This window comes from Callospermophilus lateralis, chromosome 14 (assembly GCF_048772815.1).
Source record: "Callospermophilus lateralis isolate mCalLat2 chromosome 14, mCalLat2.hap1, whole genome shotgun sequence".
NCBI classification, from domain to species: Eukaryota; Metazoa; Chordata; class Mammalia; order Rodentia; family Sciuridae; genus Callospermophilus; species Callospermophilus lateralis.
Window position 1 is genome coordinate 7,361,971 of NC_135318.1, and position 24,808 is coordinate 7,386,778.

At 34.1% G+C, this 24,808-nt stretch overlaps 1 protein-coding gene across 1 annotated transcript in view; it reads right to left on the reverse strand.

Moving 5' to 3' along the window:
• Rock2 (Rho associated coiled-coil containing protein kinase 2) overlaps positions 1-24,808 on the reverse strand; it is a 142,439-nt gene that overhangs the window by 36,404 nt on the left and 81,227 nt on the right. Inside the window, exons 5-7 of the mRNA XM_076834028.2 lie at positions 12,093-12,353; positions 5,239-5,383; positions 2,387-2,525 (exon numbers count right to left, since the gene is read on the reverse strand). Of these exons, the coding sequence (XP_076690143.1) occupies positions 2,387-2,525; positions 5,239-5,383; positions 12,093-12,353 (545 nt within the window). The remainder of the gene's footprint in view (positions 1-2,386; positions 2,526-5,238; positions 5,384-12,092; positions 12,354-24,808) is intronic.

The window sequence follows — 24,808 nt, forward strand, 5'->3', positions numbered from 1 at the left end:
AAAAATGAATAAGATTTTTAAAAAACAGCTTCAGCCTAAGTGTTTCTCTAAAACAATCTCAATTTTATAGCAATTGATTGCTCTAGATATATTAAAAAGACTTGACATAAAGCAAACAATATGGAAGTAAAATATACTTCCCTCTGTTGTTTATGTCAAATGGAAATATGTGAGACTGTCAAGTAAAAAGATTCACCTGCATGTTTCAAACTTAAAAAAAAATTCACATATTAAGTTTAGAGCTATACATATTTATTCTGATAAATTATCTCTTCATTTATATTAAATTATCACTCTATAAGAAAAATATGATTAAGGATTTCATTCTTTTGACTGTTCAATGAAGACTGTATAGGATGGGAATGTAGCTCAGTAGTAGAGGGCTTTTCTAGCACACACAAGGCCCTGTATTTGAGCCCAAGCACAGTAAGGAAAAAAGACCATTAAAAAAAAAAAAAAAAAGAATATATGGAAATATATTCTTTATATATTTGCTTTAAGTGTATTCCTGGAGCTAAGTTTAATATGAACAAGAAAAATTGTGCATTTTAAAGGACATGCTCCTAGCCAAACTTATGACATTATATTATTTTCAAAATAGTTCAAAATATTCACATATAATCATCCTTAGAATGTTTCCTCTCCCAACAAGTTGCTAAAGCAAATCTACAAATCCTAATCCATTCATTAATATATGCTGTACCTACTTTACAATGCAATCCCCAACCACCCTATTGAGTCCCCAAATCTAACATTATACAAGTTTATTTGAGTTTATCAGCATTGATTCTTCATTATTCATATAATCAACAAGTTTTAAAGTTTTATTATACAAATGACTAACTCATAAAAATTATTTGCCTAAAGAATAAAGATAAAATAACTTATAATTGTATTTGATGAAAAAAATTATATACTAGCTGGATGTGATAATGCATGCTTGTAATCACAACTACTGTTGAAGCAGGAGGATCTCAAGTTTGAGGCCATCCTGGGCTACTTATCAAGACTCTGTCCCAAAATTAAAAAGGGAATGGAGACCAGTGGTAGAAAGTTTGTCTAGCATGTACGAGGCCCTGGGTTTAATCTTCAGTAATGCAATATAATAACAACAACATTAAATTTGATGAGGAAAAACAGTTATTGTTTTAAAAAAAAAATGTGCCAATAAAGCTTCAGGTGGGGGCAGGTGGTGGTGTCAATTTTATAAAATCATTCAATTTGAAAATATATATCCCAGGATTCTACCTTCAAGATTTTATCCCACAAAAAGTGTGTAATGATGAATGTATAAGCATCATCATTGCAGCACTAACAGCAACTAGCTTATAAACAATAAGGTGTGCATGTTGTATATTAGAGCTAGAAAAGCTAGATAATATTAGTTACCTAATCTAAGCCCATCATTTTATTGATGAGCAAAATTATTTCCCAAGGAAAGAACATAATTTCCCCATGATCACAAAGCTGATGAATGAGTTTGGACTGAAGTGCAAGCTCCTTTGCTAGGACGACCTCTATCACAAGTATAAAATATAGAAGAGGACATCAGAAGAGAAATGAAGGAATAAAATAGCTTTCTAGTTTTTTTGGGTTTTTTTTTTTTTTTTTTTTGGTACTTGGGACTTAACTCAAGGGCACTTAACCACCGAGCCACATCTCCAACTCTTTTTATTTTTGAGACAGGATCTCACTCAGCTGGTTAGGACCTCACTAAGTTGCTGAGGCTGGCCTTGAACTTGCAATCTTCCTGCTTGAGTATCTCGAGTCACTGGGATTTCAGGCACATCACTGCTGCTGGGCTAGCTTTTCTTTTTGAAGCAGGTTTTTACCTTTGTTCATCTATTTGTTTTAAAAAATATAAAATTTTCAGAACAGACTTGTTCATATTCAAATGCGAATAAGAGAGTTGGGAAGGAGGTACTCTCGTATCAAACACAAACAGTTTTTAAGATTATAAATTGTTAAATGCTCTTGTCTAGTATGTATGAGGCACTGGGTTTGATCCCTGACACCACATAAAAATAAAAACAAATAAAATAAAGGCATTGTTTCTAACTAAAAAAAAAGGTAAAATGGGAAGAAGACAAAGGTTTTATTTGTTTCAAATGTGTTTAAAGCTTACTAGGTTATTGTTTTTTGTTTTTTTTTTTTTTAATGGTTTTAGACATGAGGATCGAGGTTAAATTAAAACTGGGCCACCCAACCAAAATGCTAAAGGTAACCTAGCACAAGGCTCAGCAGTAGGAAAAGGCTAACCCAGAATTAAATGCAATTTGGTTAATGAGAGAGATGTTTTTCATATGTAACTAAATTAGACATGCTTTCATTTCTACAAATTTAAAAGTAATGGGGCTTCTCTACAGAGAAATCCAATGTACATTACCTATCTGTCAAGAAGGCACAGATGAGACTCTTTGCATGTTTAGAAATTTCTGCATCTTCAGGGAAACATAGTGAATTTTTATGATCCATAATTTTGCTGTAAGTTCCTACAAGTGAATCTGCATAAAATGGAGTGTCCCCTAAAATTCCAAGAAAGAAGATGCTGAATGTAATAGTGGATGCAAATTAAACACTTTTCACCTAATTTTTAAATGTTAACTTTAAATTTGCCACATGCATGGAAAACAAAGACAGGAGTCCCAATTAAAACAGAAATGTACAAAGAAAATATTTAAATTTTAACTAGACTCATGATGATCCTTCTACCCTTAAAAACAAAATAAAATCAATGCTAACTCTAAAATTTGGCATTTTTCTGTGTTTTTCAATTTACTTGTTCAAAGGTACCTATTTTCTAAAGCCCTAGAAGAAGAGGCAAAGCAAGTAAGAGAATATATTCTACTTTCAAAAGATTGCAAGATACATCTTCATGCATCATTGAACTGAGGGACACTCCCCAGCCCTATTTTGTATTTTATTTAGAGATAGGCTCTCACTGAGTTGCTTAGCACCTTGCCTTTGCTGAGGCTGACTTTGAACCCGCAATCCCTCCTGCCTCGGCCACCCAAGCTGATGGGATTACAGGTGTGCGCCATTGTGCCCTCCTAGAATTTGTTCTTAACTTAAGAAAAGAAAGGGTCTTGAAGTGGGATGAGACCAGAGTATTTTGATGCCGGAGCTGGATCTCTAGAGCTGTTATACAATATAGCAGCCACTAGTGATATGTGGCAATTTAAAGTTAAACTAAAATTGAAAAAAAATGAAAAATGCAGCCCCCTAGTTACATGTATCAGCCACAGTTCAGTGGCAACCACACTGGCTGGTGTAGATGTAAATTGCCTTTATCATGACAAACTGGACAGTGCTGCTCTGAGAGTCAGAGCATGTCTATTCTTCCACGTAAGAGGGAGCAGGGCCCAGAGTGACTGCATATGACCTGCCTAAAATGACAAATAGCTAGAGCCAGAAAGGGACAGAAATTATCTCCCAACGTAGTATTGTCGCCAACTACTGATTATGATAAAGAGCCCCTGAAGCAAGTGTAAAGACAGAAAATCCTAAAGGAACAGTTCTGGTCACTACCCATCAAAAGCCACAGCAGGTAAAGGCCCTGCCCAGTATATGTCTATAGGCCAAGTAACTTGAGTGCTGGCCAACTTCTCTAAGTCAGCCAATGCAAAACTTCAAAAGGTATATTCAGATTGTTGTTTGAATTCAAATGTGGGTTTGGGGTGGAGAGCACTGAATTCAAGAATTTTCTAGTGTAATTTTTTCTAGTGTGGTAGAATCTTCTAAACGAAGATCGCTGCCAACTAACATAAGCAAACACTGCAGTAGGCTCAGAATACTGTAAATCACTGCCATTAAACTCTAATTTAGTTCTCAGACTTGAAAATAGTAGTGGAAATCTAAATGGCCTATTCAAATGAGCCAATTTACTTGTTCAAAGGTACCTATTTTCTAAAGCCCTGGAAGAGGCAAAGCAAGTAAGAAAATATATTCTACTTTCAAAAGATTGCAAGATACATCTTCTTGCTTCATCAGATCACATACCGGAGGTGGGAGAACAGACAGCCACTGGTACCAGATGGTATGTAAAAAGAGATTTATTACAACAACAAAGGCCCAAAACAAAGTAGGTCATACTACAATATGAAACCAAGTATAAGAAGATCAATTTCACATATATTGGATCATCACTAAAACAAGGCAATTTATATCACAAAAAAGCTCCATAGTATTCATTTAAATTTGGGATTTACTAAACATTTCTAATTTTTTAAAGCAATAATCATACTCTTATAGATTTTATACTATCAATTTCTTTATCAATTTCTTTTAGGGTCCTCATCTAGAAAATAAATTCTGTAATTCCAAAAACATATTTCTATCAGCCTTATGTTTAAAATATTTATAACAAATAAGATTATCCAAAAAACTCCATGTAATGTTATAAGCCTTATGGTACTTACAAAAGTGCTAAATGCAATTAAATCTTAGTTATATTTTCCCTCATCCCAAGACAAGTAAAGCAATCATAATTGTCCTCATCCAGAAGATATTTTTGTGACCCCAGTGCTTAGGAATAGAAAATGTTAGAAATGAAGTCTATGACACATAAAAAAAAGTTTTGAAACACTTAAGCTTTTCAAATTTTGATTTGGTCAAAGTAAAAGAAATGACTGAATTCGCTTGAGTTTTCTAAAGCTGAAATAGCAAAAAAAAATTCATTCCACAATTACAAATCAAAAAATACAAGTAGTAAATAAAAGGAATACATTTTACAAAATCAATACAAAACAAAACGACATAAACCAATAAGTACTGTTAGTGCTGGGGTTGTAGCTCAGTGGTAGACTGGCTTAGTATGCACGAGGCCCTGGGTTCAATTCCCAGCACCACAGGAAAAAAAGTTACTTCTAGTTCTCTGTTATTGTTTGTTATAACAAACAGTAAAATCTTATATTTAAAACACTGAAAACAAATACAATTATCCCCCAAAAATCTTAGAATTGAGTAGCTGTAAACTTGTTCTTGCTCTACCATTTTCTTAACTCAAAAGGGTCTACTGAAGAAATATTTTCTAACAACATACTTTTAATTCCTTTCATGTTCTACTTATTCCACTTAATCACTGTGCCAGGTTCATGTTATTTACTACTAAATCAAAATTTCCAGAAATTTCAGTCTTCCCTAGGACACATGCCATTTCCTTATGTTTCCAAATCCTTGACTGAACTAAAGTGTTATGAAAGAGTTTTGAAAAAAGAACAACTTAAAATATTTACTCACCTACTAGCATCTCAAAAAGGAAAACACCAACAGACCACCAATCACATTCTCGCCCATAATAACCATCACCCCCTTGTGATTTCAGAACCTCAGGTGATATATAATCAGGTGTTCCAACTGCTGTATCACAATGTACCATGCCTGTCTACAAACAGCACAGAAAGAGACCATTGTGAATATACAGAAATATCAAGGAAACTTATTTGTTTACTCTTAGGTAGAGAGTGACTACACACTGCCACTAACAGAGCTTCATTGCCAACATGGCTTTGGGTACAGGGAATTGAAATGTATTATGAAATGCATAAAAATGTCTGGATTATGGGAGCCAATATGATTCATTTTTACCAAGGACTATCCTATAGTTTATACTTTGCAGAAAAATTTAATAGGGACTTATTAGGTTAAAGAAAACCTCTGAACTTGCACGGCTTGCACACACAAGCCTATTTAGCCTAAAAGGTTCAAAGGCAGGAGAGAAAGGGCAAGATATAAGAAAGAAATTATATAAAGTTAGACTGCGACAAATGGACAATTTAGGTTTTAAAGGAATGGAGGTATATTATGGCTTAAACAGAAAAAGAGCATTTTAAAAAAGAACAAGAATGACCTTATATAAAGCATGTTCATAAAGTGCAATAAAGTTCAAATCAGTTAAATGGAAAATTCCATGTGATGAAGGTCAGAAGGGAAAGTTGAATATCAGTTTCAATAACTACCTGCCTGCAAAATAAACACTTTTGAGTAAACTATGCAAATAGCACTCTCCTTTTGGAAAATTAATGTTCTACCCCCAGAATATTTGGCTAACACATTAAGGTTTTTTAAATAAATATTTGAAAAAGATATTTAAGATATTTAGGAACATGGGAAAAGTTCTCAAATTATATGGATATGGAATGTACATTTATGACAAGTCTCAGATTCTGCTTAAAAGAAATATGGGAAGGATAAATCAGAAACTAAAGAGATTGATTTATACCTGCAGGGAGTATGTGGAAAAGGGGTAGAAAAAAGGAGTAATAGGAATAAGGTAATAAGGATAAAGAGCAAGAGACCCTACTCTGAGCATACATCTTATACACCTTTAATTCTTAAAATCAGGGTAAAATTCACATACAAAACTGTAAAAACTGAACCTGTTTTATAAATGAATCACATAACTTCACTGTATGGGAACTGGAAGAGCAGCCCCAAGTAACTCTGGAAAACATCATTGGGGAGGGGTGGTAGTACTGGTTTTGAACTCAGGGGCACTCAACCACTGAGCCACAACCCTAGCCCATTTTATTTTATTTTATTTAGAGACAGGTCTCACTGAATTGCTTGGCACCTCGCTTTTGCTGAGGCTGTCTTTGAACTCATGATCCTCCTGTCTCAGCCTCCCAAAGAAAACATCATTTTAATAGGATACTCTAAGGCTAAAAACAAAAGAAATACATAACAATGTTAGCAAATCTGTTAGCTATAACAGTTGGGTTTGGCAGTTATGAAATAATTTTAGGTGTATACTAGGGTTGAAGAAGAAAATACACCACAGATAATGCGAACCAGGTGTTTTTGTATTTTGGTATTGAGGATTGAACTCGGGCACTTAACCACTGAGGCACATCCCCAGACCTGTATTTTATTTAGAGACAGGGTCTCACTGAGTTTCCTGGGGCCTCACTAAGCTGCTGAGATGGCTCTAGATTCAAAATCCACCTGCCTCAGCCTCCTGAGCTATTGGGATTATAAGTGTGAGCCACCGGGGATTGAACTCAGGGGTACCCAACCACTGAGCCATATCCACATCCCCAAAAAACCCAGAAGAGTTTTTTTTGTTTTTTAATATTTTTTCTTTAGTTGTAGATGAACAGAGAACATTTACTTTATTTTTATGTGGTGCCAAGGATCAAACCCAGTGCCTCATGTATGCCAGTCGAGCGCTCTGCTACTGAGCCATGACCCCCCGGCTCAGCAGTTTTTTGATATCTAAGAAATTACAAAAAAGAAAGAAGACTAGACTGAACCCTGTGGTATTGGACATGAGTCAAAGGTGTCTATATGAACCACAATGAATATATTATGCACAAACACAGCTACAAAATTAAATATAAACACACGTGGGAATGTGATTTAGCACATCAAGTGTATGTAACACCTATGTACCAGTTTTGTGTACTGACAGCCTAGAAGTGATGATACTCCAGGAGCAATGAGCATGTGGGCCCCTAAACACTGACTTAAAACTCTCTTCTGTAATAAAAGAAATGAGAATATAAAGAAGTGACTGATTCCAGGGCTGAGGCAGAGAAAGTGTAAGTCAAGTTTTATATATTTTGTAGTGTCAAAAACAAAAAGAACAGAAAGAAAAGGATAATGCTCTAAAAAGAAACCAACATGTGGAACCAACCTAACAAGCTTTACAAGGTAGCAAACTCTGGACCAAGTTTCAGTGTATGAGCAGGAATTTTCCAGGCAGCATATATGAAGACTAGGAATCAGGAAATAATGCCACAGTAAAAAAGAACTGTATGGTAACTCTTGAACTCTGTGCTGATACAGAAAGAAGGTGAAAGTAGGCAGGGCCATGTCATCATAAGAGGTTTCAGAGACAAGCTATGGAGTGGAGATTTTATCCAGCAGGTGTCAGAAATCTACTGAAGGGTTTTAAGCTAGAGAGCAAGATTTTCAAGAAGGTTCCTCAAAATTATTTTAAATGCATCTGACTAAATGTTTATTTGCTAAGTATATCTGGTGTTTATAACTGACAAAATTTCATAAAACAAGAGAGTTTATGAAAACATAAATTGGCCAATCAGAGATATTAAAGAGCTGGTCTCAGAAACCATTCAAAATGCTTCCCATGAAGGTGGAAAAGAAACATTGTATGTGGAGTTCTTCATCAGAAGCATTAAAAGCCTTAGGTGAACTGTTGAATAGGCAGGGGCTTTTCAGTCTGTCTTAACTTTTTTTTTTTTAATTTAAAAATTTTAAAAATGAGCACTTGCTTTCTTTTCAGAGAAATACACCTGTTATGCCTTGCACAGTAGTCCAAATGGTTTAGAATCCACTTCCACTTCCACTGCTGTAGTACCCACAGCCACACAAAGCTGCCTGCCTGGATTATCCCAGTCCCCCTGCTGGGTATCACCTATTGTTTTCATCAGAGCTCTGGTTACAAAGAGGAATGGCTTCTGAATAATCTACCTGCACTGCTCCAATAATTCAGCAATTACTCCAATTTCTGTTCTTTTTTTAATATACATTTTTCAGAAAAGAGGTTTTTTTTTTTTCAGAAACATAAGTAGCCACACCTATATTTTAAAAACTGATGTCACTTGTTGAAGAGTTAAGACATGAACAATTTATTAATTAGCTTTTTAAAACATACAATAATTTATATCAAGAAGATAGTGCACCACGATCAAGTGGGATTCATTCCAGGGATGCAAGGTTGGTTCAATATATGGAGATCAATAAACACAATTCATCATATTAATAGACTTAAAAAAAAGAAAAAATACAGCAACTTAATCAAATGGTACACATTAGAACATGTCATAAAAGGTGGTAAAGGTTTTGAAAGGGAGGACAGACAATGAATGAGGCCAACACATCCCAATTAATGTAAGAGTGTGTGTGTGTGTGTGTGTGTGTGTGGTGTTTTGCAGTGCTGTGGGGGTGCTAAACTCAGGAGCTTATGCATTCTAGGCAAGGGTTTTATCACTGAGGTACACCCCAAGTGCTAAGTAAGTTTTTTTCTTTTTTTTTTCCTCTGAGAGAGAGAGAATAACAGAATGGTATCCAGAAAATGGTGATTAACCCTTTATTTATTTATCTGTCAGAAATCAGAGAAACACCAACTCTTAATTGTGATAGAACCAAGTTACTTTAGTCCTTCTAAATTATAATCTCACAGTTGTGTTTCATTTTTGCCTTTATTTATGACATAATGTTTTATAAAAAGCCAACATAACTGAAGAATGATCTGAGCATCTGGTCTTCTTATAGATAAGGGGATGACAAATTTATTCTCCAAAAGGCTAGATTATAAATTATCTCAAGTTTTCTGGATCACAACAGGTTCTGTCAGCAAGAAGTCAGTTTTAAAAGAGTCAAAAGATACACAGGTGATTCACAAAAGAGAAGTAAATGACAAGTATATAAAGAGAGGTTTGTCATCCTAAGTTGTTAAGAAACACAATTTAGGGGCCTGGGGCTGTGGCTGAGGGGTAGAGCACTTGTCTAGCATGTGAGGCACTGGGTTCGATCCTCAACACCACATAAAAATAAATAATTTTTTAAAAAGAAACAAACACAATTTTTAAAAGATACTACTTTATACCAATGGAAATGGTGACCTTAGCTGAATAATGGGAAAAGTTCCTGAGGATATGAAGAGACAAGATCTGTCATGCACTACTAGGAACAGGTTATGAACATTTATAGCTTTAAGGAGATCAGGCAATATTTTATTAATGAGCCCTCTGGTATGGTAATATTACTTCTAAGTTTATACTCAGAGAAACACTTGTTTTGTTGATGGGAGGGAGCTGGGGATGACCTAGGAAACAATGCCAGGGGAATAAGACAAACTGATAAGATACCATGGAATGCAGCAGTAGGAGGCAATGCACTAGCCAGATGTGGTGGTGCATGCCTGAATTTCCGAGTGGCTCAGGAGGCTAAATCAGGAGGATCATGAGTTCAAAGATGGCTCAGCAACATCAAGATGCTTAGCAACTCAGAGAGACCCTGTCTCTCAATAAAATACAAAATAGGGCTCAGTGGTTGAATGTCTCTAAGTTCAATCCCTGATACCAAAGGGGAAAAAAAAGAAGCAATGAACTCACCTATATTAATCAGGGATAGTTATAAAAACAAGGCTAAGTGACAGAAGTAAACAAAATGATACCAATTCTAATACTAAGTATATTTATATCGTACTAATAATCAAAAAGCATATGGTAAACACATTACATTGGCTGTTTATAGGGAGAGTAAACACAAACTAGAAACTGAAAGGAGAAAAGTGTAATAAAAATAAAATGGGAACATGTGTAGACTTCTCATGACAATAAACTATAAGCCAAGGGGTATAATTAACATGACTTTCTTTATGTGAATTAAAAAAATATATAAACAAAATTAAGCCACATTTTGTTTTTAAACAATTTAAGACATTTCAATAGCTTATTTCAGTATTTGCTTGCATGCTTGTATAATTATTTTATAAATACCATATTTTTCCTGTTCCCCACACTCTAGTACTCTATACCACTTTTTTTCTTTTGTATACTAGGGACTGAACTCAGGGACTTGCACATCATGCTCATTACCACTTAGCTACATCACAGCCCTTTTTATTTTATTTTGAGACAACATCTTGCTAAATAGCTCTGGCTGCCCCAAACTTGCAAACCTCCTATTTCTGCCTCCCCAGGTGCTGGAATTCCAGCTGTGCACCACTGCAAAGTACCTTTAACCTTCCTCTATAAACATGGTATGATTTATTTTCCTGCATCCCGCCCCATCCACAAAAGATTTTGATTTAATTAAAATCAGAATACACTCATGGAAGTGCAGTACATAAATATCATAGATTATGTATCCCCAGACACAGAAAGGTTTACCATTCTATCAGAAAACTATTTCGTATTTGATTTTCATTATAGATTAATTTTCACTATTAATAATTTCATACTATTTTATGGTAAATGCCACAAAAGGGAGCTTTGGGAGCTATCAAAAACTCCCCCTATTAAACATTAATAAATGGTTATAGGACACAGTAACAGATTCTGTAAAGCACAACAAAATGTTAAGATGGATGTTAAGTTTTAGCTTAAACTAAAACAGAAATGACCTACAAGGTATAGCATAAATTTTGAATATAACATTAAAAGAATAATCAGTTAGATTAGAATTATCAAGGAGAACTTTCTAGATGAACTAAAATCTGGGCTGATTTTGAGAAAAGATGATTACTTATAAAGGTAAGATAATCAATAAAAATACCACCTGGTTAGCATAAATAACTGAAGAGGTAAAGAAGAAATTTACTTCCAAATATGTCTTTGCTAGATAAATAACAGGAAAAAAATTAGCTATATAAGCATATTGAAAGGTTATGAAAACCATACCAAAGATGATATACACACTTGCTATCAATATGTACTAACACTTAGAAGTCATCTTTTATATCCAGCAAAGAAATGCAAAAATAAATAAAATATAATACTGCTCCATCAGGAATTACACACACTCAAAAAGAAAACGACAAAACATAAGTTTTGCAACCCAAATAAATCAATACCATAATTAGCTAAGAGGATAATGACACTGAATCTATTTTCATAATATGGATTGTTCAATAGGCAAAGTATCACAACGGTTGATGTCCCCAAATTTATTCTATATGGTTAATGTAGAGGGGTAGGTAGAAGAAGGTGGTAACATAAAATTTCTTTCCTTAGCTCCTTTCCTAAAACAAAAACATAGAAATAACAATGGCTGGAGAAATACCCACATGCCTTAATTTAGATTATATGTCCTAAGCCTACGTCTAGGTCACTATGCACATGAACCAGTTTTGATTGCTAACAAATGCTTGTCGATATTCTATGGGGAAGATAACTGAGTTTTTATTTCTCTTATATTCTAAAAAATCTAGATGAATTATTAGTAAAGGAAGTATTTTAATTTGGTTTTGTTTTGTCTTGTCTTGTTTGTTACACAATAAGCAAAACTAAATTTATCTTTCATTTAAAACTACAAAGACCTGCTGGGTGTGGTGGCATCCTGATGAGGTATTACAATACCTTCTGTTTCCCAAAAAACTTGCTTTTTTAAAAAACTTGCTTACTTACTTCATCCATCTTCATACATGTGCCAAAATCTGCTAATTTTAGATGTCCATGTTTATCCAAAAGCATGTTGTCAGGTTTCACATCTCTGTGTATTAAACCCATGGAGTGTATTGCGTCCAGAGCAAGAACAACTTCAGCAGTGTAAAATTTGGCCCACTTTTCAGGCACATCATAATTACTCATAAGGTTTACAAGGTCTCCACCAGGCATGTATTCCATTACCATGTACAGATATCTATCATCTTGAAAGGCACAAAAGAGCTGGAAAACAAAAGGAAAGGAAAAAAAAAAGTTTTTAAGCCTAAAAACCAAAACCATAAATAGAAAAAAAAAAAAATCCAAAAACTATTAAGTATAAAATAGAGTTAAAATTTATTAACTCTCTTATTTTAGACTTGGACATGTCCAATGGAAAAACAGTAGCCAACAAAATTTTTATATGGATACTATATAAAGCATACTATAAAATATGCACAAAATAATGCACAATTTCTCCCTTGGAAAATATAGTACAAGAAACTAAGTAGAAACGTTTAAGAACAGACACAGAATAGGAATGAGGAATATAAAAGGCAAAGGAATGATAAAATAATTCACTACAATTTTAAAAACAGCTTTCTGAAAATTAAACAAACTACTGCACACACTTCACATAGAAGAGAGCTGAGAAAATAGAAGCAGTTTAGAAACATCTAAAAGGTACCAGATTCAACAGATATGAGAAGGAGTAAGCCTCATTCCCACAGACAGAATGAGTAAATAGTGGCCATACTTGGAACAGGACTAACTAGCTCCTCTCTTCCCTTCCCCATTCTCTTGTTCATGATAAGCAGCAAGTAGCACTGTTATCTAAGGAGTGGTACAAGGTTACTGCTGGTCCCCAGAAGGGACAGAAAAACCACAAATTCAAAAGTTATCTATATATCCCACCAAATAACATGTCCAACCCCTTCAGGAAACAAGCAATGCTGACAGAAAAGATTTCTACATACAAAAAGAGAAGAGAGAAAAAAAACTAAGAATCAACATTTCAGAAAAATTAGCATCATAAAAAAGAGGCAAAGTAATTAAAGAAAACAAAATTAATCTTCAAGAAAATACTTGGTGAGACAAACTAAGGACAGCTTTAAGCATGCAAGATCAATAACCACAAAAGTGTAACAGATATTGCATCAATCAGTTAAATAGTGGGCGGATATGGAAGAAAAAATCCTGAAGCCAAAGAATTAAGACAAATTACAGACCCAGAAAACTGAGCAAAGAAGCTTTCTCTGAACACACTGAAAGATTAAGAGGTAAAATATAGACCAAGGTTAGCAACAGTTCAACACACATCTAAAAGTTCTAAAAATAGAAAACAGAAGAAAAAGAAAGTAAAAATTTTCTAGATATGTATTAATTTAAAAACTAAACTGATAGTTTTTACTTTTAAATTAAATGAAGACCTTAGACAGCTAGTGTTGAATTTTCAAATAACCAAAAAGAAATATCCAAAGTTACCAAAAAGATGCCTTATATACAGAAATACAAAATAAATACTATCAACAACAAATCTCTCATTCAACATATTAAATACAAAAGACAGCACAGCTATATTTTCAAAGTTTTGAGGGAAAATAATTTTGATGTTACAATATGGCAGGCTAGAAAACAAATGAGATGGCAAAATAAAATTTCATATGTGACAAATCATTTCTAAAAGAACTGTCTAAGGATAGTTTGACAAAATGAAGAATAAACCCAAGAAAATGATTATGTGAGGCATAGGAAAGGGCAAGATAAAGAGTATAGAAAATCTTACAAAGTCACAGTAATTTTTAAATGGAAGGCAGTAGGATGTAGGGAAAGAAGAGATGAAAAAGCATTATAATGCTGCTTACTGAATTGAGAAAAAGAGAGAGAGTGTGTGTGTGTGTGTGTGTGTGTGTGTGTGTGTGTGTGTCTGTCTGTAGCTGTGTATAATGTGTTTTTACTCCAAATGGTTGAAGGAAGGATGTAAATAAATGGAGAGATATCCCATGTTCATGGATTAGAAGTTTCAATGTTATCAAAATAATAATTATCCCCAAATTGATCAATGTATTTGCTATCTAAATCCCAGGGTTCCCCCCAATCCCAGAAAGCTAATCCTAAAATTTATCTGGAAATACACAGAACCCAGAAAAGCCAAAACAATCCTGAGTCAGAACTAAATAGGAGGACTTACAGTTTCCAATTTCAAGACTCACTACAAAACTACAGTAATAAAGACAGTATTAGTACTGATGTAAGAATCAACATATAGACCAATGAATCAAAACAGTCCAGAAATAAATCCCTATAATTTATGGTTAATAAAGATTTTCTGACAAAGGTGACAGAGGCAGTTTAGTGGTAAAAGAGTGTTATGGTTTGGATATGAAGTGTCCCCCAAAAGCTCCTGTTAATGTAGCAATGTTTGCAGGTGAAATGATTGGATTGTGAGAGCTGTAACCCAGTTAACCCATCCTAGTTTGAGTGAACTGGGTGGTGATTGCAAGAAGGCAAGGTGCAGCTAGAGAAGGTGGATCACTGGGGGTATGCCCTGGAAAACTGCTTCTTCCATGGGATCCCTTCCTCATCCTCTCTCTCCAACCTTGCCTGACCTTGCCTTGAGCTCAGCAGCTTACCCACATGGTCCTTACCCCATCATGTGTTGCCTCACCTTGGGCCTGAAGCAATGAAATCAGCCCTCTATGGGCTGAGACCTCTAAAACCATGAGCCCCCAATAAAAATTTCCTCCTGTAAGTTGTTCTTGTTAGATGTTCTGGTCACAGAAACACAAAAAATGACAACAGAAATTGGTACTCAGAACTAGGGTCAAGTAAGTTAACAATATTGCTTTATATACAAGGGAACAAAACTGGAGTCAACTAAATGTCCATGAACAACTAAAGGAATAAACAACTAACCTGACTAACCTGACCGTGTGGTTAAAAAATCTTTGGAGGACTAGAGTTGTGGCTCAGTGGTAAGAGTACTTGCCTAGCATGTGTGAGGGTTTGATTCTCAGCACTGCATATAAATAAATGAATAAAATAAAGGTTCATCAACATCTAAAAAATATTTTTAAAAAATCTTTGGAGCTGGTTTGTGGGAGGAATTTTCACAAGTTTAGAGATACAGACTGGAAAAGCTTTAGAATGTTGTAAAAGGAGCTTTATGGCGATTCTGGTGGGACCTCAGAAGACCAGAATGCCCACAGGAATGCAGACTGTGCTCATGAGATTTTCAAGGGAAATGAGGACTCTCCTGGGAAATGGCCAAGAAGTCACTCATATTATATTCTGCAAAGACTTTACACATGTACTAAGACTTTATGTGAGGCTAAATTTAAAAATGATGGACTAGGTGGGCACAGTGGTGCATGCCTGTAATCCCAGCTACTCTGTAGGCTGAGGCAGGAGAAATGCAAGTTCAAGGCCAGCCTCAGCAACTTAACAAGGGCCTCAGCAATTTACTGAAACTCCATCTCAAAATAAAAAGTAAAAAGTGCTGGGAAAAGCACCTCTAGATTCAGTCCTCAGTACTAAACAACAATAACAACAAAAGAACAACAATAACAATGAAAAGTATACTAAAGATATCAGTTGCAAAAGGTAGCATATTTACAATTCTATTCATTTAAAACATCTAGATGGTATATGTCTAGAAAAGGTTGCCTGGGATGAGCGGGTAATAGGGTAAATGGGCATGAAATCATTTGAGAAGGCAGAAATGTTCTATAACCAGATTGTAGTGATAGTTGCACCACTCTAAAATTTAAAAAAAAAAAAAAAAAAAAACTGAATAGTTTACTTAGGTGAATTTTATGGTATCAAACTGTGCCTCAATAAGTTTAATAAAATTATTCTAAAAAACTTAAATATACATGTTAAGATGGCAAACGTGGCCACTAGAACAACAGAAAAGAATCACATATTTTCCATCAGAGTAAAGGCAATTCTAAATCTACCCTAATACAGCTTAAAAACAATCCTTCAAAAAGTCAGGCCGACCCACAAGTAAGTTAACAATATTGCTTTATATACAAGGGAACAAAACTGGAGTCAACTAAATGTCCATGAACACTAAAGGAATAAACAAATTGTCATTTAGCCTTACAATGAAGGACTATTCGGTAATTACCAGGAATGAGCCATTGATATTACATTACATTATGTTACATTACATTACATATTACGTTACATTACAAAATCTCAAAACAATTTGTGAGTAAAAGAAAAAAGATGAGAAGCGATCAGTGACCTGAGAAACAAAATATAACTCTTCAAAATGAAGCATGGAAGGAAAAAGAATTAGTAATCGTGGAACAACATCAAGCAGATCATATATGTGTAACCAGTCTCAAAAGGGGGCCATAGGGCAGAAGTTTCAGGAGAGAGAAAAAAACATTTGAAGAAATGATGGCCCAAATGTTCCCAAATTTGATGAAATCTATAAACCCACAATTTAAAGAAGCTCAACCATGGGCTGGAAATGTAACTAAGTAGAATGTTTGACTGGCACAAAGGAGTCCATGAGTATGATCCCTAGCACCATTTTAAAAAGAAAAATTCTATCAATACTAAGTAAGTTAAACAAGTTAATTAAAACACTATGGTACTGGTGGTGGCAGGACTAGACAAAACAACTGAATGAAAAAGAAAACCCCAAAATAGACCCATACACATCTGGACAATTGAATTGCAACACAAGGAGGCAATGCATACCAGTGAGAGGGAGGGTGGTTCAATATTTGATGTTGGAACAACTGGATAGCCACATGAAAACAAATTAAATTTAACCAAGTAACAACATCCTCTTAAAAAATTGGCTCCAGGTGCTACAGTCTGAAAGTCTATATTGCTCCCAAATCATATGCAATCCTAACACTAAGGTACGGTAATACCTTAACAATAGTTTAGTAATTACTGATATCATAAGACCAGCATCTTAAAAAAAGTTATGGTTTTAGGAGGAGGGCCCTCTGGGTGGTGATTAGGTCCTGAGAATTCAGCTCTAAGGAAGGAGATTAGTTCCCCTTCCCCTATAAAATACTCCCAGGGAGTTCATTGACCCCTTTCAGGCTTCTTTTGTGAGAACACAGCAGGAACATGCCATCTATGAGAAAATGGGCCCTGATCCAAGATCAACTCTGCCAATTCCTTGATTGTGGACCTCCCAGTCTCTAGAACTTTGAGAAATAAATCTATGTTGTTTGTAAACTACCTACTTTACGATATTCTATTTAGTAGTCTTAAAGGACTCAGACATGACAGACCAGTAGGCAAAAAATAAAAAGCCAAAAAATGTATCAGAATATCTTCATGATGTCATGGTAGGAAAATAATTTCTTAAATGAATATAAAATATCTTTAATCATAAAAGTTTTATTAAATTGCACTGTACTGCATTAAAATTATATTTCTATTTATAAAAATACACTATAAAAGGAGCCAGTGGCAAGCTACTCGTAAGTATCAGAGCTCAAAAGGTGAAGGAGGAGCATTTGTACATAAGGATGGCTGCCATGGATATCAAGTATCAAGGCTCAAGTGGTGAGAAGGGCACCCAGGTAAGTGGCAGTTTAGTGGGGCTCTATAGAGCCCAAAAGAGATGAGTTGAGGGAAGACAGAAAATGTTCAAAACTGAAAGAAAATACATGTGATGTAATTTGGAATCAGATTCTTCTAGGAAAGACATTATTGCGACAAGTGGTAAATTTGAGTGAGATCTGAGTATTAATTGTTAATGTACCAATGTTAATTTCCTCATTTCAAGGAATGTTGTGGCTATAAAGGAGACTGTCCATGCTTACTGGAAATAACAGTAAAGTATTGAGAGTGCCATGGACTGAATGTTTATGTTCAGTCCCCCAAATGTGTATGCTGAAACCCTAAATCCTAATGTGATGGTATGTGGGTAGAGATGGAGCCTTTGGGAGGTAATTACATTGTGAGTGGAAGCCTCATAACAAGACTAGTGCTCTTATTTAAAAAAAAAAAAAGTTTGCTTCCTTCTCTACTCTCTGCCAAGTAAAGACTCAAAGACAGGGTAGGGTAGCTGTCTATAATTAGGAAGAGGGCTTCACCAAGAACCAGACCATCCTGGCACCTGATCTTGGACTTTCAGTCTGCAGAACTGCAAAAAATGAATGTTTCTTGTTGCTGTTGTTGTTGAAGCCACCCAGTCAATGGGAATGTGTTATAGCAGCCTGAGAAAGGATGAAGTAGGAAGTCAGCAACCTAAGTATGAATGCTTCAGAAAAACAGTTCCTTCATACTTTCAGCCTTTCTATAAATCTGACTGCAAACCCTCCCCAAAGAAAAAAGTCACAGTTAGGAAGAAGATATTTTTAACACATACACAGTAAAGGATTCATACCCAAAATAAATAAGAATTTCTACTAAAAAATTTTTTCTTAAGTGACAGATGTCCTAATGAGAAAACAAGCAAGAGACTCAAATGGCATTTCCCACAAGAGGACATTCAAATATTAAAAGGCTTTTTATTTTATTAGTGAAAGGGAAACTTAAACCACTGTGTTATGCCATGTCTCATGTACAAAATGACAAACAATTTTAAAATGGACGAGACCAAAAGAGTTGTCAAAAGGGTTAACAAAAGAATGTGGCAAAGGAAACTTAAAACTGAAATTGCCACAAACATACTAAAGAATACTTGGCCCCACAGACTAAGACTAATGGTAAGCGTTTAGGAATGCCATTCTAGGAATATACCTAACAGAAATAAGCCATAAGAATATGGATGATTACATTATTTTAGTAAACAAAATTTTGAAAATAAACAACCAAATTATGACATATGCATGGAACAGAATAAAATATAGCAATGCAATTAATATACTGTAACACTGACGGTAAATGATATATGTGGAGCTGAACCAAAAAAGATCTATTCAAGATTTCACTGATATAAAGTTCAATGAACAGAGAAAGTACAGCTACTGTGGCTGGTTAAATTAGGGGGCAAACTGGTAGGAACAAGAAGAGTGGCTCCCAGGAGGACAAGTGGAGGTGGAAACCAGAAGAGAACACTCTGGACTTCTGAGTGCTGGAAATGTGTATTTCTGGACATGGCAGTTAAGACTCAGGTATTTATTTTTGTGAAAAGCCACTCTGACGTTTGTTTGATGCACTTCTGTGAATTGATCTCACAAAGCTTTTTTTTAAGTTGTAATAAGATTAAAGCAGAGCTCAAAGGGAAAATTATAACTTCAAATGAGTTTACATATATTTCTCTTTATCTTTTCCCTTTTCAATATTTAAGCAAAAAGAGGTATTTGAACTGGAAATCAAAAACTGACAGTAAGTTAGGCAGATAACTAAAGAAACTAGAAAACTAAAGAAAATGAAAGGGAAGAAAAATGAAAAAAAAAGCAGAAAAACTTTATTTAAAAAAACCTGTTCTGGTTGCGCATATTTTGTAAACAGAACCAAAGAAATTGTTAAGATAATTTACATAATTTGCAAGCTTATTTAATAGAAAAGTGAAAGACAGATACAGTCACATAAAGTACAAAAAGACTCAAGAAATCAAAACTCTGAATCAGTCAATCACAATAGAAATTAAAAAGCTAGTAGAGGAGGAAGGGAGAAAGGGAGATGGTACAAGGAGAAATACGAATTTCAGGACAGCAGCAATCTCTCAAAAAGAATGGAGAAGAGAAAAAAACAGGTAGAAGAACAAAAGTATTTAATTTACTACTTTAAAATTAAAAGAGTAAAATGAATTATGAGAAAATGTTTTAAATTTGTCAAATCCAACAGCAAGCAGGGAAAGCCATCTACCAATGATTAATTAATTAAATTGTGTTTGACTGCAGTAGCCAAAGAAAAATATCTAGAGAAAACTATCTTAAGAACTATTAGTCAATAGTTACTTTAAAAGATTTAAGGATACTGAGAGCAGTATCAAGTCAGTTTAAAAATAAGGCAAAGAATTTGAGTGGTTTTCCTTGAAGAATCAGGGCAAATGCTTGGGTAAATAATTTGCACCTCTGAATAGTCTGCACAGAAAGAATATTTTCAAAGAATCTAAGAAAACACTGATTCAATACAACCTGAACAGATGGTGATAAAAATAAATGATTTAGTTGGACAAATTTAAAAAGTCTGTGATAATGTAAGATGTTTAAAGTCTGTGGTTATTCACTGTAATTTTATTAACAGGCACCCAATGGAAAACTTTAAGTCTCTTGTTAATAAATGATTGGTGTCAATTGCTCTCCTGGACTTCATCAGTTTTATAAATTTTTGTCAGAATTAGAAGTGAATATCCTCAATTCCATATAGCAGTGGAGAAATTTTACTGCAATTATTTGAGCTCAGAGTTGAGACTGAATTGAGACTGAAATTTGAACAACCACTGTATCCAACACTAAAAAGTGTTGGAAATTAGTCTTTGCTACAAACTGATAAGGTTTCACAATATGACCTAAAATTATGCTTATACATAAAACTTATAATGTATATAGTCATTTTGATGGTAATTAACCTCAAGCTGCTTTATATACTTTTCCTGCTATCAAAAGTTAAAAACAACATCTCCATTCCTATATAAAATCCACTGATGCACTTTTTGAGCTCAGACTAGTACAAGTAGAAGTGCTTGATCTGTAATGTAATGACCTTGCCAAATGGCAGAGATCAAGAAAGGTATTTAAAAGAATTCTAAAAATGTCTTCTTCAAGTGACAAATATGTTTAATCAAAATCACATGCTCAGTTGAGTGCAGTGACACATGCCCATAATCCCAGCTGCTCTGGAGGCTGAGACAGGAGGATTGCGAGTTCAAAACCAAGACTCAGCAACTTAGCGAGGCACTAAAAAACTCAGTGAGACCCTTGTCTTTAAATAAGTAAAATACAAAATAGGGCTGGGGATGTGGTTCAGTGGTTGAATGCCCATGAGATCAATTCCTGATCCAAAAAAAAAAAATCATATGCTCAAGGTCAACATTAACAGTCATAAATAATGATATCATTAAAATGATACTTTATCATTGTGTTCCTTCAAAAACATATACATTTAGTCTAAATAATAAGAAAAACATCAGACAAATTTAAATAGAGAAATATTCACTCCCTACAATATACCTGACAAATACTCTTCAAAACTATCAAGGTCATCAAAAATAAGAAATGTATGAGAGACTGTCACAGCTAAGAGGCTAAGTAAGATATGACAACTAAAAGTAACATGGTTATTCTGGATGGGTACTGGAACAGAAAAAGGACATTAGTTAAAAAGTAAGAAAATCTGAATAAATTATAGGCCTTAGTAAATAATAATGTACCACTACTGGTTCATACATTTGTAAGAGGACAAAGGCAACTAACTACACAGGGGGTAGATGGGAACTCTTATATTATCTGCTCAATTTTTCTGTAAATCAAAAAGGGCTGGGATTATTGTTCAGTGGTGACTCAGTATGATTCGCCTAGCATGTGTGAGGCACTGGGTTTGATTCTCAGCACCACATAAAAATAAATAAAGGCATTGTGTTCATCTACAATGAAAAAAATATTTTTCTAAAAAAGTGTCTTTGGAATAAAACCTAGTATAAAAAATAACCACATGGTGGTTATAAAAAGACTTTTCTTTTTTTGGTAATGGGGACTGAACCCAGAGGAACTTTACTACTAAAGCCATGTCCCAAGCCCTATTTTTTTTTTTTTTTATTATTTTTTATTTTGAGACAGGTTCTTGCTAAGTTGTCAAGCCTGGTGTCAAACTTGTGATCCTCCTGCCTCAGCCTCCCAAGTCTCTGGGATTACAGGCATGTGCCACCACACCCTGATGAAACGATATTTTCAAAGACAAATGCATAAAACCTTCTTATACGTAAACCTTAACAATGAACATATACAATCAATTTTGATGACAAAAAACACCAATTGTGAACCTCAATTAAGGAAATGTTCTCATTCCCAGGAAAAAATTCCATTCTAATCATTAGTGTACCTCTATTTTTAAAAATTGTATTTATTATTATTTCTTGAATTTAAAAAAATCTATAAAACTTTGTTTTCTTATTATAGAAGAATTCATATAATGTCTTCTATCTTGCCTCTTGGGCTGCAAACTAAAATATTGGCCATCTGGACTCTTACAAAAATATTTGCCAATTCCGGGTAGAAGAAACGTTTCTACTTTAAGAAATGTTTAAAATTTATTATAATTTTTTTTTTCACGATGAAAGGGATTAAACCCAAGGACTAGGCAAGCACTCTATCATTCAGCTATGTCCTCAAACCTATCATAGTAAGTTTTTAAACTAAAAATGGCCAGGCGTGGCGGTGTTCGCCTATAATCCCAGGACTCAGGAGTCTGAGGCAGGAGGTTCAAAGCCAATCTCAACAACTTAGCAAGGCTCTAAGCAACTCAGGAAAACCTTATCTCTAAATAAAATATAAAACAGGCTGGGGATGTGGCTCAAACCCTAAGTGCCCCTGGGTTCAATCCTCAGTCCCCGCATGCCCCCCCCTAAAAAAAAAACATCCTAAAATTGACAATATTAAATATAATATTAAATATATTTACATTTTTTCTTCACAAACAAGTTCAACCAAACCTTAGGGAATGAACAGTCTACATTTTATATAAACTGTACCAAAAAGAACAGGGAAAAAAATGGTTTGTTGGGGCTGAGGCTGTAGCTCAGTGGTAGAGCACCTGCTTCACACATGTGAGGCACTGGGTTCCATACTCAGCACCACATAAAAATAAATAAAGATACTGTGTCCATCTACAACTAAAAATTAAAAAAAAAAAAGGTGTGTTTCCCAACTACGTCTATTTGAGTAGTTTTGCTCTGATATGAAAAGCACTCTGATATGATCCATTGTTTGAAAAATTAAATGTCCAGTCTCCTTTATGCATACAAATAAAAAATTTCTTAACAAAATATTAGTAATAAAATTTAATAGCCTATTAAGAAAATATCACATTATAGTAGATAGCATTTACTTTAGAATTTATACTACTTTAAAGTCTTTTTATTTTTAGTGAATTATAATCACAGATAAACAACAACAGTAAATCTTAAAAGACACTGAAGGAAACATTTTAAATACTTTAACATTATTCCTGTTAAGAAAACAATGGTAATCTAGGAAAGACCTGACCAGGCCTAATCATTTACCCATCTTAGAAAGCTTTAAATATCAGAAAAATAACCCACTTGAATCAAATGTATGGAAGATGATATGTCATGAGCTTTGTAATGTTTTGAACAACCAATAAAAAAAAAATAAATAAATAAAATAAATAAATATCAGAAAGACCTGAGAAGTAAACCCAAATAAAATTTAAAACAATAAAAAAGGACAAGGATGGGGGAAAAAAAGAACTATTGTTCAACACTACCTTGAAACAATTAGCCAATGTCATTTTATTGTGTATTTTGTAATAACTACTTACTAAAATAAAGAGCTTTCTTATGTATAAATTCTTCTAAACCTACTTGGAAAGGTAAAAATGTGGCTTCACTGAAGATCAGGTTTTATATGAAGAGATATACTATATTGTTAAAAGAAGACTAATCCAAAATAATCAAAGCAATAAAAAGTACCAATTAAAACAATGTAAGTCAAAATTCATTTTGTTCAGCTAATTCTAACTTCACAGAGAAATTTTTTAAGAATTGTTACATATTATTTGTTGCTTTGGGAGGTGTGAGTAAATGTTAATGGGGAAGGGAAATTATCAAACAGCAGCAAATGAAGGGTGAATAAGGAAACTTCTTACTTCCACAATATGCAATACATGGGAGGCATTTCAATTTTTGACTCCCCACCCAAAAATATGAAGTGCTTTCCCATTCAATCTATTACTTCTGGATTCCTGCTAAAGAGTGATATGGTTAAGCGTATGAAAAATTGCTGCTGAAAAAAAAAATTTCCCCCCCTTTTTGGCAGTGCTGGGGATCAAACCCAGGACCTCATGCATGCTTGGCAAGTGCTATACCACTAAGCCACCTGCAGCCCTCTGAAAAAATATTTTTAAAGTAAAACATTAAGAAGAGACTTATCCTATCAGATACCAAACTATTTGAAAAACTACAGAAATTAAAATAATGTGATTTTAGCACAGTAACAATTAACAAATCGATGTAATAAAACAGAGCTTCAAAGAGAAATTCATGTATATATGGTGATTTAATCTGTAATATACAAACTATTTCATTTATTTCTTGGGGAAAAGGAACTTTTCAATAAATGATGATGGAAAAACTGGCTAGCCATTTAGAAAACAACAAATCATATTTCATATAAAAATTATTTTCTGATAACACAGAAAGAGATTTCTCTCCAAAAATTAAAATATAAAAAAATTAAAGAATTATACCTTATCTCAAAATTAAAAGGGCTTGGGAACATAACCCAGTGTTAAAGTTCACCTGTGTTCTATCCCCAGTACAAAAAAAAAAAAAAAAAATAGAAGAAGAAAAGAAAGTATAGAACATTATTTTTATAATCCTGGGCATGGGGAAGGTATTGCTCAACAATTGAAATGTAAAATCTACAGATTTTACTACCTCTAAATTTAAAACTTCCATAAGCAACAGGCAAGTAATAAGAGAGTGTATTTCCAACATATACAACAAAGGATTAATACCTAGGATCTATTAACATTAGCAAATGAATTTAAAACAAGTTAATTTTCTAATGTTAGAAAAATGTGACATGCAA